The sequence below is a fragment of the Ctenocephalides felis genome, unplaced genomic scaffold, assembly GCF_003426905.1.
Source record: "Ctenocephalides felis isolate EL2017-DRISC unplaced genomic scaffold, ASM342690v1 CF-g0.4_SCAFFOLD_03571, whole genome shotgun sequence".
NCBI lineage: Eukaryota > Metazoa > Arthropoda > Insecta > Siphonaptera > Pulicidae > Ctenocephalides > Ctenocephalides felis.
In genome coordinates this window covers 54504196-54521439 of record NW_020539725.1, presented here as the reverse complement: position 1 = coordinate 54521439, position 17244 = coordinate 54504196, and the positions used below count along the sequence as shown (strand labels likewise).

At 30.5% G+C, this 17244-nt stretch overlaps 1 protein-coding gene across 1 annotated transcript; it reads left to right on the top strand.

Moving 5' to 3' along the window:
- Window positions 1-14656: 14656 nt before the first annotated feature.
- LOC113386288 lies at window positions 14657-15049 on the top strand. The gene has a single exon (XM_026624077.1). It carries the CDS (start codon window positions 14657-14659, stop codon window positions 15047-15049), a length of 393 nt encoding a protein of 130 aa, XP_026479862.1.
- Window positions 15050-17244: the final 2195 nt, after the last annotated feature.

Genomic DNA, 17244 nt, shown 5'->3' with positions numbered 1-17244 from the left:
AACAAAAATATGTTCATTTTTGTCCATTAATTTTTAACTTATCACTCGGCCTAGTCAAAATATTTGCATCTTAACTTTGATTTAACCAATATCAGTTTTCTTACATAAACGATGTAATAAACTGCAGATATATTTTTAGGTTAATGTTGCGGTATCAAATTTATTTATTTTTCACGAATGGCATTTCTAAAGATTCAAATGATTACTTATGATATTGACGACCTTATTAGAATTCATTATCGTAAATATGTATTAAATAACTCTGTAATTTCCTTATACATTTTGATAAACATTTTATCTTTTTTATAAATTCGATATTTCGTGCACTTAAGATTACTAAATGTGGGACAACAAATAATTTTTTTTTTTTCAAAATATTGTTTCTGTGAAAAATCCATAAATTTCCCGTAGTAGAAAATTTAATATATTAACAATTTTCAATTACTGATCCATTCCAATCTTTGATTAAGAAATGATGTTATCAAAAACTTAGGACAATCATATTTTATTGGGTCTATCAACTAGATTTACTATGTATTTTGAACTCTGCTTAAGTAATATTATAAGTATAATAAAATGTATATTTTCAACACATTTGATATTACTTTGTGTACTGAAAATGTATTTTGTTCCAAGCAATATTGAATTTTTATAATCAAATTGGCCAATGTTTTCCAAAAACTTGTCACCACAATTTCCATGAAATTTTGTTTATGGTCGAGGAATTTTATCTAAATTAGACTCTAAATCGTTGACCAAAATTTTGCAGAGTTATCTGCAAAACTAATCATGACTTGTCCTTAATATCGAATTTCAACAAATGACTTCTAAATTTTTATATCGGTGCAGCAGAAAAGTTTAGCGAAAGGTAAAATTTTGGCTCACCTTCACTTTGCACTCATACACTTTTTCCCATTTTGGGGTCAAACTATCTCAATGATCTGAAACACCGAGAAATCATAAATTTTAGTATATTGCATTTCTGGCCAACTTCATTCTTTCGACGAGTGAATGATTATTTCATTCAGTTAAGAAATTAAAAAATCAGTTAGCAATTAGGATTAGAATTTAGTAGTTAGGAACCTGATCATCCGTAATGGATATTTTAATTAATCCATTTCATCCCACGGTGGATCGTGTGACGTCAACCCAATCTGTTTCAAAGCAATCTGACATATGTTCTGGTTTTGTTGGGAGCTTTTTGTTGTGTCTGCAACACAGAGGTCTTATCAATTCTGACTACACACGCGCTTGCCTTTGTCATTGACGAGTTGACTCTTATCCCAAACATTCGATGATACTGCCCAAGATCGATTATTAACACTTTCGGGACGGCACCGATTTCAAAACAATCTACATTACCGGCTGTAAACTTGATTTCATTGTGTATGTTATGCAATTTGTTTGATAAAATTTTGTGGTCATTGAAGGACATACATTTATAATATTAATTTATTTTGATCATTTTATAAAGAATGGTGACGTTCAAAACAATTTCCAAAATGCATAGATGGTTGATTTTGACATGTTTACAATAAAATGTTGTTCGCCGCCTTCCTCCTGGTGCTTTTCTGTCAGAACAGACAATACAATCCCTTTTTCTTTCACTCGCATTTAGTATATGCCACTGATTAGTCAGTATATTTGGTCATTTTTTTTGCTGCCATAATAGTTTATTTTTCTAATATTGTCTAATAATTCATTTATAAAATAAAAAGTAAAATAATCTATTGGATGTCTTATATTGCTTGGTATTTGTTGTCGGGGTGTTTGTTGATGTATGTCAAACTCGATTATTGAAGGAGAAGCGTCTGTATGAATGTCTATTTGAAACTCATCTTCACTACAGCTTAATTCACAAAATTTACCAGTCCTTTTGCCATATTTAAAAGCGCTCGGTCGTTTTAAATATTAAAAAAGACCATATAGCAAAGAACAAGGCTAAAAATACTACTAAAATAATTTAAAATTATTTTCAAAATACAAAACTGTTTATCACTGCTATATGTAATTTATTCAACTTTTCGATGCAAACTGAGTCATTGTTTATAAAATAGCCTTTGCCTCACAGAGTATGTTTGTCCACTGAGGTGGACAGCCGTCCCCAGAGTGTTAAACAGTCGTCTTTATCAAAATGTTTATGGTAGAGATTGTTTCTAGAAGAATATCTCGGGACAACGAAATATTAGTAGTAACATAATAAGACATTTGATAGATAGGCCATATACTGTAGTTGTTTGGATATAATGTTATGTTGTGTCTCGAGTCTGTAAATACGATTATCTCTTCATTGCTTGTATATAAAAGTATTAATCTCGCTAATTCAAGATACACGTGTGGACTCATCTTTTATCATTTGAGACGTGACTCTTGTCTCATTCAGTAATAACAAAACATTTCATTGTTCAAGATGTATAAGCATCGATTATTAGGTACTGAGAACAAGCATTATCTTGATCAAAATATTTATACATACATATATTTGGTTTCTGGAACTATCTGGGGATATTGAATATTTTTGGAACTTAGGGGGGCGTCCATTAATCACGTGAGGTTTTTAGGAGGGGGGGGATTTTGACACAAAATCACAAAATATCACGTGGGGAGGGAGGGGTATTGTAAGATATCACGTGTATTTATTTTTTAACTTTTTGTTAAATTCTTTCAATATATACTATAATTGACCATTAATATTGCAAAAATCTTGAATCCTAGACATTTTTATAAAGTTAACAAATACCTTCATATTATTTATCATTTTAAAAGTTACATTGGTTACAAAAGTTACAAAAGTTTTCATTCCTGATAATTTCTTCTGACCATCTAGTTTTTGTACCTATCTTAGACAATTTGGACCACCAGGAGATAATTTCATACTATCTATTTGCGTACCTATAAACAGTTCTGCAGTTTATGTTCTCGCAATATTGTGTAAAAAATTCCATCCATTCTCCGAGCACATCATGGCATCTGATCATGCATGTTTGAACATACTATGTAAAAAAAAAAAAATTACGTTGATATTGTAGATGAAGGGTTGGCAAGCTCTATATCTCTTATCATAAATCTTTTTTAAATTGCTCAGATAAGATAAGGGTAAAGATAGTTTATTCATTTTCGTTAAGAATCAATGGTGTCTTGGAATTGGATCGAGTGGCAATCTTCTTTTGAATTTTTACAGTTTTTTTTGTTACAAAAGATTTTTCTAGGATTGAAAATTGGATCGTTGTCCAAAATTTGATGGTTTTTCAATTTGTCTCCGTGATCAGGATAATTAGGTTAATAAACCCTAAACAGCTTCAAAAAGGGGAGGTTTTACATTTAATTTTTAATATATCCTGTATAGTATGTGTGTTGGTATCCTGATGTCTTCAGCAAGTTTGGGACATATTTTGATGCTCCTAAGGCGATTTTGATGGACGATACAAAACTTATAAATTCTGGCACCACAGTTAACTAGTTATTATTTTATTTTTATATAATTGCAATCGGCTTGAAAAAGGCGTTCAGTAATTCTGGTGACTAATGTGAAATTACAGAAAATTGATTAAGTTGGTTTGGATGATTTTCCAGTTTAGTTTTGTACTTACATGCAAATCTTCTGATATTTTCTTCTGAGTTCTTCTGTCTTTTTTATTTTCATATAATTGCAATCAGCTTGAAAAAGGCATTTAGTAATTCTGGTGACCAATGTGTAGAGATTTTGAAATGCTACCCCATGTGATGATCATTTTAAGTTTGAAAATTGATGAGTTGAAATTACATAAAAATGCATAAAGTTGGTTTGGATGATTGTTCGGTCTAGTCTTGTACTTAGATCCAAGTCTTCTGATTTCTTTTTCTACTGTCATCATAGACAAATGGAGGTCTTAGTGGATAAACCAAGCCCTTTTTATTTTCATATAATTGCAATCTGTTTGAAAAAGGCATTCAATCATTCTGGTGACTCAATGTGTAGAGATTTTAAAATGCTACCCCCCAGTGGTGATCATCTCTTCAAGTAATTACATGATTCTTTATCTCGATTTCTGTCAGTGAACGTTTTAAACAGAAATTCATATATAAACAGAAACTTTCTGTGAAAGCTCAAATCTAACACTCATTTTTTGATATATTATTTTTAATGTAATTAATTTTCTTATTTTTCCCACCTTCCCTTACTACAGTTCCCAATTTCATTAATCAATTTTTAACCTGTTCGATAACTGGTTAATTATCGTCTTTTAGGAAGTTTTTAATGAACTCCAATTAAGATTGTTCTATTTTTTTCAAATGAGATGAGATTACAGAAAAATGATTAAGTTGGTTTGGATGATCTTCCAGTCTAGTCCTGTTATTAGATCAAAGTTTTCTGATTTTTTCTAAGATCTTCTGTCACCATAGGCAAATGGGAGCCTTGGTGGATAAGCCAAACCTTGGTGGTGAATGGATGGCTTCAATATTTTTTTAAGAATTTTATTTTGTGACTTTTGAAAATTGTTTATGTCGATTACTGTTAGCTTGATAAATCTAAAGTGTTGTTCTTTTCTGGAGTATTCTGGAGATGTTTGAAGAAAGCAGGCCTTTAGCAAGTTGGTTTGGATGATTTTTCAGTCTATTCTTGTACTTTGTTCTAATTACTTTTCCCACCGTATACGTAATGGAGTCTTGGTGAATAAGCCAAGTGGAGAATGGGCTCCTAAATTTTTTTAAGAATTTTATTTTGTGACTTGCAAATTGTTTAAATGTTGAAATCCCATTGTAAATCTGTTTGGATTTCATTCATCTAATTCTGATCATTCTTGATTCACCTAAAACTTGATCTTACAGAAAATTTTCTTTAGTCTTGGCAGTTGCCAATATCTTGGCTCGACAAATATTGTCAATATCGAGTACACGAACTGTTGCCACATGATTATCTCAATTTTCTATTATCATTTTACTATCTAGCTCGAAGTCTAAATTATCTTGAAACGAGAATCGTTGTCCTACAGCATTGTGACCTCAATCAATAACACCGTTCCACAAGAGCGGAGCTTATTGCGAACTGGAGCAATATGCTCTCTGCCCACCTCTCCCGCACACAACACCGGGCACAAAAATGCGATAAAATAAAAATAAAACTCTTACACGTGGTTGTTATTTGTTAGCCATAACAATAACCAGTTCTAGATAGAGCACACCTAATAGTGAAACTAATCATAATTGTTTATCTCGAAGTAAAGGAGATAATTGTAATGTTGGAACCAGGTCCGCGCTAGATAGTTTTTTTCCTAAACTTCCAGAAGTTTGATTTCGTGAAATAATCCGACTTGCTATTTTTTTTTCGACGTTTCCAGTTATTTTGAATCGTATGAGACCATCTTTGTTATAGGTTGGGAAATCGTTTTTATTAGTTTTTGGTAAAGATCGGCCAGGTCGATTTTCGTAAATAAACGCTGATTTTTTTGCGATTTTGATGACACCTTGTCGAACGATAGATTTCGAAGAATTCCTGTGAAGAAGTGTATATGCGTTCTCTGGCGTTTCATAGGCAGCTACTGATTACAGTTGCTGTCCACACTTCAATAAACACATTTTTAGAACATGGAAATGATATGTGTTAAACAGGTTAATTTGATTTATACAATTACAGATATTATAAGTAACTATGTTTGAAGACATCCATTGGAAATTGCATTGATTATGTTTTAATGACAGCCAATTTTTTTTTTTTTTTTTTTAGAAATTAATAGTTGAACATTTAACCTAAATAGTGTACCTGAAGTCGAAAGCGCATGACGTCACCATAAAAGGGTCACGTTATATTAGTATTATTATTATTTTTTTTTTTTGAAAAATTCAAAAAGCAAGAAAACTGCGATAAAATGTGTTAAACCAAGAGAATTTAAAAAAAAAATCATATAAACATTTTACCTAAATTTTTATTAGGTCTAGTATGTGTACGTATCACGAAGTTTTTGCAACTTGCCTTAAGGCACAATGCTACTTACAACTAGTTTAATTTTAGATTTCTTGTCATAAACCTTTATCACAAATAGAGTGCAATATAGATTTACATACAAGCATATCAAATTGTTTTAATTTGTATTTTCATATTCAGCCTCTGATAATAGATAATGTCCATAGAACCATAATGTCTTCGTACATTGTGAAAACACAAAGTGCAATTTATTCTTTGCATTGTCCATAACTAAAAGGTTTCTAGATTAAAAACGATAAGAGAACTAAATATCATCTATTGTGTTATACAACATTAAATAACATTATTATAATTGTGGTTAATGATGTTGAAAACAATAACTCTTTTCACATTCAGTGCCTATACCTTTCACCGCTCTACTTGCGAAATATTCCACTTCGATTACCGTTGTAAATATTTTTTTATTTGCAGAAGGCAATGTGGTTTAAATTACATACACATTTGCCGAACTTGTACAGAGTATAGCTGGTTAACACGTTAAGCGCCACGATAATATTAAAAAACATGTCACATGAGCTATAGTAACTTGATTAGATGATAATCTAGTTAAATGTATCATTGACTGCTTGTATTTTTTTTTACTTTTTCGCTGGCGATATAATCTCATTCTTTGAACAGCTGTAATATCTGTCTTGCCTAAAAAATATTTTTCATTTTAATAACTTCAAAGATTTATAGAAACTACGAAAATATAGAAATAATTTCTAATCCATAAACTTAAGTTTGTACACGGCACAAATGCTTAATTTGTTTTATTATTTTCAAGGAACAGGGTAAAATATTCTGATTTTAGGCATTTTTCATTAAATCAAGATTTGTACTACGATGTAACTTTAACATGTTTATTTATTTATGCCGATTTTTTTGATATCTATTCAATTCAACGACAGATCTCTATTCACATACACGATGCCTAATCACAATCGACCCGTATAGAAATGATTTCATCGAGAGCGCAATCATCATCATTTCATCGATGAATCATTGGCACTCGACTCGGCCGTAACGCACTTCCGTTGCATTTGTACGGATTTACACCCTAGTCGCGCCTAAAAAAGTTTTAATTCAAAATAATATAGAATTTTTTATTTATAATTATTTTATATTTCCTTGGCTAAATTTTATTGCATCATAATTGAACTTCACAATATTATTTTGTCATTTGAACATTTATATTAAGTAGTTACACGTGCATCTGAATTCCATGATGTTATCGCACTTGTATGTGTTTTATCGTTAATGCATTTGTTGATAAGTACTTTTATATAGAAAGTGCTATTACTGATTAATCAAATATTTATTTATACAACTTGTTAGTTAAAATCGGATTTTCAAAACACGTTATCTTATTATTATCTCGGCGCCAAATAAAATTGTAGCAAATTCCTCGAGTACTTTGTGGAATTTATACACACAAAGGTGTGTCGAATTACCAGGTACAACTTCAAAATTTAATTAATTCTAAATACTCATTGACGTCATTGTTCTGTGTTTTAATTTCTTGTTTTGTTTACAAGTTGTTCTCAATCTTTAGACATGTACTGAATTCTTGCTGCTAGAATAAAAAAACTGAGTATTGTTTGTTTACAATCTGGAGTGTTTACGCATTTTTATATCTTTGTCATTGTTTTGGTGTCAAAAATATTCAAGGCAAAAGTCTAATGGAATATTTTGATATAATCAGTTTTAATTATATACTCTTCATTTTCACACATTTGGATTACATGAATATTTTATTATTTTATGACTTTTGGATTTTACTGTGTAACTTTAATGCCTTGTCATTTCCTGAGAGTCATGAAATTCATTCTTTGTTTTATAAGTGTTATCTAGCATGTTTTCAGTAATGAAAAATAATTAGTAATTAGTATTAATTGTTTAGCATCATCATATTGGTTTTCGTCATTTGAATTTCATTCTATTTTAAATTTATACAATGGATATATTTAAAAAAAATAATGCTGACCTGGTCAATGCTATTTATGTTAAATTCTATTATGTTTTTTTTGTGGTGCTCTCACTCCATAGACCTGTCTTGGAGCAGACAACTATTTATTATTATTATGCTGATCAACCTTCTTTCTATCCAAAAATTATGAACTAGGTGTAAGTGGCATTTTGTCTTAAAGCTAGTTGCAAAAACTTCCCGATATGTGTAAATAATAGATTTAATCAATAAAAATTCAAATTTAGCATCTTTTAAAATATTAAAGATTTGAAAATTTTACTTAAAAAAAATCCAACAGGCACGAAGAAACGGATTGGCCGATCTTTACCACAGACGAATTTGCACGATATGACTATTTTTAGGTTTTAAATTTTCATCATTTGTTTAGATTTTTTGTGCAAAAACATGGACGAAAAATTCTGCACTTTCCTGCTAATTTTAAAAAAGGCTAAACCGATCACTTCTCTAAATAATCAACAAAAGTCCTCATATATTGTTATTGACGGACGTTTTTGGGAAAACGCCGACAAAAGGTCAAATTTTGCAAAGCGAATAATACTGCACTCATACTTTTTTCAATTTTGATGCTAAATGATTCATAATGTCTTGAAACGTCGAGAACACGTAAAATTAGCTAAACTCATTTTCTGATCTAAAACGTAAATTTGCTTCTTACGAGAATTATATTAATTTTTTAATCGTATTATTGCAAGGCTTAAATGGTGCAATTAGTAATTTTTATATTCATTTTTAAATCGTACTTTTGCAAAGCTTAAATGGTGCAAATGTATCAATTTGTAAAAGATTGAGTATATACTGTATTGATGTATATAGGTAATATATTTTTTTTGTATATATCTTATACTTTTTTATATATTATATCCTATTCTATTCAATTTTTGTTTTGCAATTTTGATTTTTTATTCTTAATTTCTTTTAAATCTGATCTGTAATTCTAATCTTGCTCTTTCCTTAGGGGGCGTCCATTAATCTCGTGAGCGAGTTTTTAAGGATTTTTGCCCCCCCCCCCTTCCTCTTGGCGATACATGGTGATATTCAAAATTATCCCCCCTCTCTCACCAAACATCACGTATATTTCTAGTTACGTGAAAAAACTGTGATTTTTAAAAATATTTTTTGAAAATGTATGAAATGTTTGAAAATCGGTTAAAAAATAAATACACGTGATATCTTACTATAACCCTCCCTCCCCCAGGTTATATTTCGAGATTTTTGTCCCCCTCCCCCTATAAACCTCACGTGAATAATGGACGCCCCCTTACTTCTAATTTTTATTCAAATTCGTCTCAACAATTCAAATGATTATTCAGTCTGATGCAGCAATGCCCAAATGATGATATTTGGACATTGGGGCTGGAAAAGATTGAAATCTATATTTTCAAGTGTAAATTGATATTGCTGCTGCTTGATACCAGGGTTGTCCGTGACGGGAATTGAACCAGTGCATCAATATTTTCCCATATTTCCTTTTGTTATTACCGGCGGATACATTTAGTTTTTTATGCAACTTATTATGCAATGAATCACAATCCCAGACCGCGCCAGCCATTGCTTTGAATGGAGAGAAAGTTTCGTTGCAATACCGATACCACAATCGTTGACCAAATAAGGATAGATAATCGACATTATTGTTGTTTTTATTATTAATTTAAATATGCCTTTGTTTATAATAATCATTTGCTATAATCATTTACTATTAATTTATTTTCTTCCTTTTCCAGGTGTGTCAGTGACAAATTGGATTATAAATGCACTCGGACTAAGTTGAGCGATGTAAGTAATTTTCAACTATTTATTCTTATGATTCATAAAGGCTATTTATGTTGTGATTCATTATTTCATATTGAATATAACGGTTTAATTTGCGTTGCTGGTTTATGGTAAATGTAGAATGCTATTTGTTTTTCATGGTAAGAGCATGTATCTTACTTGAATCGAGTAATAAAATATGGTTTCATTTACCGTTATGAAATTATTCACGTAAATGTTCACGGATATTATCTTTTTGCTGTCGTAATAATGGTTTGACAACAAGTGGAAAAATTATGTGTGTAACTTGCTTTTCATACATTTAACCAAATAACATGAGTATACATTCCACAAATTTGTTTTGCATAGTAATAGTAATAATAGTAATTAATTTTTTGGAAATTGAACATTTTGTTTTTTATTCTGGAAAGCATTAGAATTTTGATATTCTATAAGCTGTTATAATGCTAATATATATTTTATCTAAATTTAATATATACGCTGAAAAAAAAATAGTTTCATAAAATTATCGATTTTCATATATCGAGATACTCCTGGAATATTTTGCTGTTTGCTCCAGCATTTATTTATATCAACTACAGAATATAACTTAATTCATTTTCAGTGTCCTCAGATTATTGTCTAATATACTTAAGAAAAAAAAATACCATGATGCTGTATTGTATTTTTTTTTTAATTTTGTAGGCATTATGTTAATGCCTTTTCATGCGATGATTAAATGTTGGTATTTGCTGTAAACCGGGATATATATATATATATATATATATATATATATATTAATTTAACTTACGAGCAAGCAATTTATTTTATACTGACAAATAAATAGCTATATATGAAAGTAGCCCTTGTCCGGCATTGCTGCAAAATGAAAAAGTTGTAAAGTACTCGTATTTAATCTAACAAATTAATCAAAAATAGATAGGTCAACCATTGGGTTGCCTTCTAAAAACCACTATAAACAATAAAAATATTAGGCAAAAATTTCCTTTGCATGATGCAATATATATCTGTTTTTGCATGAAATTCATTTCTGATGTCTCAGCGTTAATATGATGAGAACACAAAGTTCATTTGTATTGAATACAAATATGACTGCGAAAAAATTCTATGTAAACAACAATGAGAACCAACTCTTTCACATGGCACTGACATAATTAACAATAATAAATATTTGAATTTGGGTATAAATAAACTTTCCTAAATGCAATGGTTAAAATAATATTTCTCCTTATTTCAAGTATTGGTTACAATTTATTTTTTCCCTTTTTTATATAGTAATTTTTTCACCTGTCCTGAAATGGATGGCGAGTAAATTTGAAGGATTTAAAAATAAAATACTTTAGAAATACAAAATTTACTGACCATTACAGAGATTTTGAAAAATTGACGTATATTGATATAACATAAATATCTTTTTCAATCTAGCCCTGGCAGTGTTGTGGCGTAGTTCTCTGGCAAAGTGTGTTTGGATGATCCTCGATGCTGCTTTTGTAATTGTCTGAATGTGTTCATATATTTCATCGTTGATTGTGTTAATGTCGACGACGTCTTTTTGTATTATGTTTTTTTTTCACTTATTGGTGGTTAAAAATGTCAATGTTTAGTTGATCATTAATCACATTTGGTAAAGTCTCCAAAGTGCACCAACTAGAAACATTTCTTCAGACTTCATCATTTTTTCCAAATATGTCTCACACAAACTATATATCCATTTGAGTCATAAATGTATAATGATATTAATTTTTATGATTAATACTCATCAAGTATATAAACAGGTTAACCGTCGACTCCATCGATTACCTGCAATACTCCAAATTTATTTTCCAAACCTATTTTTAACCTCATGATTAATGCATATGGTTTAATACAGGTGATAACTGCACATGAATTGTTTTTCCAAATGATTAATAATTTATAATTCTCTAATAAATGGAACATTTACAGTAGGAATACATACATATCTAGAGATAAATTCAGTTAAAAAACTGATAAGGCAGACACAGGCGCCAAGACTAACAATGAGTCAATGTCAACATTATGGTTATCGCCGCATATAATATTAACATTCAAAAAAATATTTACTTGGCTCATATTTATCACGTCATGAAACAAACGGGTGATTAATTAAATATGTTTGTGTATAAAGAATTTTATTATCTTTCAGAGCACGTGTAAAGTTGTACCTCGAAATTTTTCAATGTATAGTTATTACATACGCAATACAATGATTCAAAAATATTATTTTTCAAAAAAGCCTAAAATTGTGGCTCTGGTTTCTCGAAATTTTTCAGTGTACCATACAAAGATTCAGAATTATTATTTTTCAAAATTGCGGCTCTGATACTTGATTTTTTTTATCCTCATGAGGAACATCTTATTCAAATCAACAGATGGTAACAGAAATGACGAGGCGTGGATTTAACATTTTGTTCAATACATTGAAATGCTTTTTCTTTTAAGAACACCATTCATACTTGTTTTTTATCTGTTCCCAATAATGTTGATCAGTTCTTGTCCATCTTCTTGAAATATTTTTTAACCAAAATTTAAGTATGACTTCACATTCATACTTTTATAAATATTGCTAATGAAGGTTTTCTTTTAGTTTGAGACAAAACCAGAAAAAAAAAGAAAATGTTAAGTTTATATTGGGATAGTGGATTTTTTTTTTATTTTTGCTAATTTTAACTTAAATTATAATTGCTAATTTTTAATCAGATTACAATATAATCTATAAGTTAAAAGTGATGGTATTAAAAATCAAAATCAAGAACAAAAAATAAAGATAGTTGATATGTAACAAATCAAAGTATGATAATAGTATGAAGATGTTGCATTATATTTCTATTGCAAACGATTGCATTGCTTTATTTTTAATTTCATTAAAATCAACTTCATTAAAGAGACGTTTAAAATTAAAATTATAATTTACTCGTGTGCTGTAGTATTATGATATAAATAGAATTGTGAGGTATATAAAGGGACTTTTCCGTATTCACATCTGTTGTTATTGTAACCCGACACTAAATCAATAATTCAGTAATTCCCATAATGAGTAAGTAGGCTACGAGCATTTTTGTTAGATAATCATGATAAATTGTTTGTGAAAAAATATTTTTTTATTTTTACTATATTTTGTTAGCAATATACATACATGGATATTTTTATATATCTATTGGCTATAATAATAGCTGAATTTCCAGAATTTTAGTATATCATTAGTCTTCAGAGTTCAATTGCCTTATTGTAAACCGAATCCAAAATCTTAATATTTTAACGCTCATTGGACGCAAAAGTTTTCTAGCATAATCAACTAACTTCCCGTTATATAATTCGCAAAAAATTTTGCTTTAGAATTTTGTTTTAGAAAATGTGGATGTATGTGTGTATGCGCGCGCGTTTTTGATATTTTATGTTTGTGCCGATACAAGTTTTCGTCCACGATTCCGAGAGCACGGATCAACCGATTTGAATAGTTCAAAAAACATTCGATTCCTATTGATGGAGAGATGTGCTGATAAGTGTTTGCTAATTCTTGCTTATCTTTACATTTCACATGTGTTTGAACATTTTAGTATGCCTTAGAAAAAATTGATGCATCTTTGTGTGTACTTTTATTTATGTGCGGATACAATTTTTCGTCTACGACTTTCGAGATCACGGATCAACCGGTTTGAATGGTTCAAAAAACATTCGGTTCCTATTGATAGGCAGATTTGCTGATTAGTTTTTGGCAAAGGCAGGTTCAGCCGTTTCGGAGATACGGGGCAAAAAGTGCAAAAAATGGCATTTAATGTTTGAGAGAGAACGGAGCGTCTGATTTGAATTATTGAATTTTTGGGAAGGCAGGTTCTACGTTTTTTTTTTAAGATTCAATAGTTTTAAAAAAATGCACATTAAATTCTCAGATATTTTTATAGAGATTTTAATAACTACAAATTTTATACACATTTTTATGGGAACTGTTCCAAGGTTCATGATATTTCATAACAACTACGCTTTGGAAGAAATTCAAAATTTTCAAAAATTTTCAAAATTAATTTTTACAAAAATTTTAAAATAATTTGAAAATTTAATATTGCGATACGAAAAGTTCCAGCAATTTGTCTTAAGGCGCTATGCCATGCACCACTAGTTCAATTTTTTTTATATTCATATATACTTAATCAGAACCTCGAGGTTTTTTAAGATTATCAGCTGACACCTTTCGTAGATGTATATCTAAATTGTTCGTCGCTGTTTACAGTATCTAATTTTTTAGTTCACAGTATCCAATTTTCACTCTGTCTATTTCATATCTAATAATCTACTTTACCTCATCCAGATTAATCCGGGTTGAACTGGTATCAATTTGTATGTCGTTGAGTGTGCATAATTTTGCGCGATATTTAGTTTGGCCACCACTGCTCTATTGTAGTGTTTACTTGGTGAAGTCTCCTTACGGTTTGTTTACAAGCGGAATGGAGCGAACGGGACGCCCGTATACATTGTAGCCTGCTCGCACCGAGTTTTGGTAGGGGACCTTTCTTCAATCAAAACAAATACATGCGAGCTTGCGCACTGTTTTGTTACGGCCAGACTATCATTTCCGTTCTCCTATAGATTCAGTCTGCTGAGAAACGTCGTACAGTAAAGACGTACATTTGGACTAAAAAAATACATAAATATATGCTATACAAATACAGCATATAAACAAACATTAAGTGCAACTAAACAACAATCTAAGTGTAACTTTGGAGGTGACAAAGCAACAGTCTGTGATAAAACTCCCAGTGTGATTTAATAAAATTGTAAAACAGTGTTGGCCTGAATTTTTCTTGGAATAGCCCAACGTGTGATTGATTACTTCCTCGCACAATCCGTTTATTATCAGTGGAGGTCTACAGCCATTTTGTAGACTGTATTCAACCAGTTGTGCAACCAGCGCCGCATTGGATTCAACGGATAACGGCGATATGCCGACCAAACAGCAGTCGACCGCAGGGTCGCTGGTAACGAATGTCCACGTTGTCGAAGACATTGTCAGCGAGATAAAAGAAAACCTGAGGTATCGAAATGTAGCACTCAAAGCAAAATCCAGCCTCAAAACGCCCGTGAGGAGATCGACGCCCTACCATATACCCTGCCGGTCCTGGAGCGAGGACGCGGCGGCCATTAAAAGTAAAAAGCAACGGGAGGAAGAAGAGGATCCTTATGAATTGCTACAAGCACTTATAGATAACAATACGTTAGTTAAGGAAGCCGTCCGAAGGTTGCAGCAAGGACTTTCGGCCAAACAGCGCTACTTCTACGAATCCGACGAGGAGTGCATGAGCCCGGTGCTACGAATGTGCCGGCTGGAATTGTGAATAGGGCGTCAATGTAGGTTAAATTATTATCGCAATGTTTTTCTATTGTTATTGTTTATACGATGCAATGGCAATGCGATGAGCGACAATGGCTGTGTATAAAATTAAAGAGGTGTGCGCGACCCGTGTGATTCCGTATCATAGTCTGATCCATTTATCTCGTTCCATCCACGATTCGGCCGAGTTCGTACGAGTCCGGCAGAAATCGCACGAGCGGCATTCAAAATGGTCGCCCGTACTCGTGTATTCGTACTCGTACTCGTACCGTTACACATGGGACGGAGAACTGAATACCATATGATGATAAAGGATTCATGCATAACAAGTTTGGGGAAAATGCGCGATGTTTTTCTAGTGAAACATATATAGAACTGAATTTAAATAATTTTTTTGTTCGTTTTTGTTGTAAATACACTTACACATTATTATTTTTCCTTTGTATACATATATCTGTATATATTCTGCATATGAGAAGCGTAAAAATATATACTTGTATGTGTATATATGTATCTGTGAATATCTATATATGACTAGTGAAATGTGCTCTATTACGCTTATAAATCTGAACTTAAAAAAATTTAGTTTGTAATAATGTATGTTGAATATTAGTTTCTAAATAACAAAACTATTAGGTTTAATGACGGTATATGATGAATGTCTCTTAATGAAATCTTGATAATTGTTTGAGAAATGGTGAATCTAATTTTGAATGCCTCTCGCATTTATGTATGTTAAATATTATGATAAACTTGGAATGTGTGTTAAATGAATTTCTTAAAAGTATTTTGGTGCTGTGTAAAGTTTTATTTGTTCTACAAAAATAGTATAACTGAAATTGTCATATCAAGATAAATCGCGTAAAATCAAACTTGTAATTATTTTGACTTGTAAATATTTGTTAAAAATGACAACTTCATGCGTTTTATTTTCGATTTTGCCAGTCTTTGGTATCATCAAAACAAACACAAAATCATGATTACATGAAAAGAGACCCCAAAAAAATATGTATTAAAATTGGTGTAGGTCTCGTAAGATCAACTTTATTGTAGAAATAATTAAGCACATTTGGTTATTGTTTGATTCGAGTTTATTCACATCTCACATTTTGTTTTGTTAAATAATCATTGATACGAGCATGTAAATATTTTTGTTATATTAACCTTTGTAATAATTAGATAAATGGGATAATCTGAGTTTATTTCAAGTCTGATGTGGATAATCTTAAATTTGAACAATTACCGCACCTTATTGAATTATTAGCAAAATGCCAAAAAATATGAAATCGTATTGTTAAAAGTAGTGAACGATTAGTTAACGAATAATTCTTTGCTAAATCTTTATTTATTTTTTTATATATATTTATAAAAACAAAGATATAAAAATGTACCATCTCTATTACTATTGTATGATGAATTAAATTTGTTCCAAACAAGACTTTGAATCTTTCACTTTTATAATAATATTTCAGGTCAATGGTTTTCAGTGTATAAAATATACGTCAATTGTTCTATTTGTGAGGATATATCATTTCCTGCAAATGGAACATGTTTTATATTCGTTTGTGATAAAAATGTTGAACTTCGATTTGCAAAATTTTATTTCCTCTTTCTGCTGATGTGATTCATAGTTGTGGTTTTGTTATATTGAACTTTGAACAAATGTTTGGGATAGTGATTCGACAACCATGTGAATTGTGATAATGATGATTTTTCATAATTTTCTGATGATCCTTGCATAATTTTTCTTATATAATCAAATCATACAAAGTATTGATCAAGCCTAAGGTCGACTTTGATATAATAAGAATAATAATAATATTCTGAAAAATTGTCCATAAAACAAAATATGATTATACATTAATCCTTTTGGTATTATAACTTACAAATTTTAATTTTGTTACAGAATTTAATTATAAAATATTTCCCTTGCATTATTTTTGTGAACTTTTTTATTTGGCTATTTGAAGTACATTAACTATTACTTCGAGATCTTGGTTTTGATAGAACCTTTGCTCTTTCATATAAAGCGCGTAGCGCATTTTTTGCAACTGTAATTAATTTTTATAATTAAACCACTCTCATAGGCCTATAATATTTTATGGGGTTCGGTTTGACTACCAACTCTATCACCATGCGAAGTTTCATCAAAATCCCAGAAGAGTAAACCTAAGGGTTTTCTTGTAAGGCTTCAAAAAC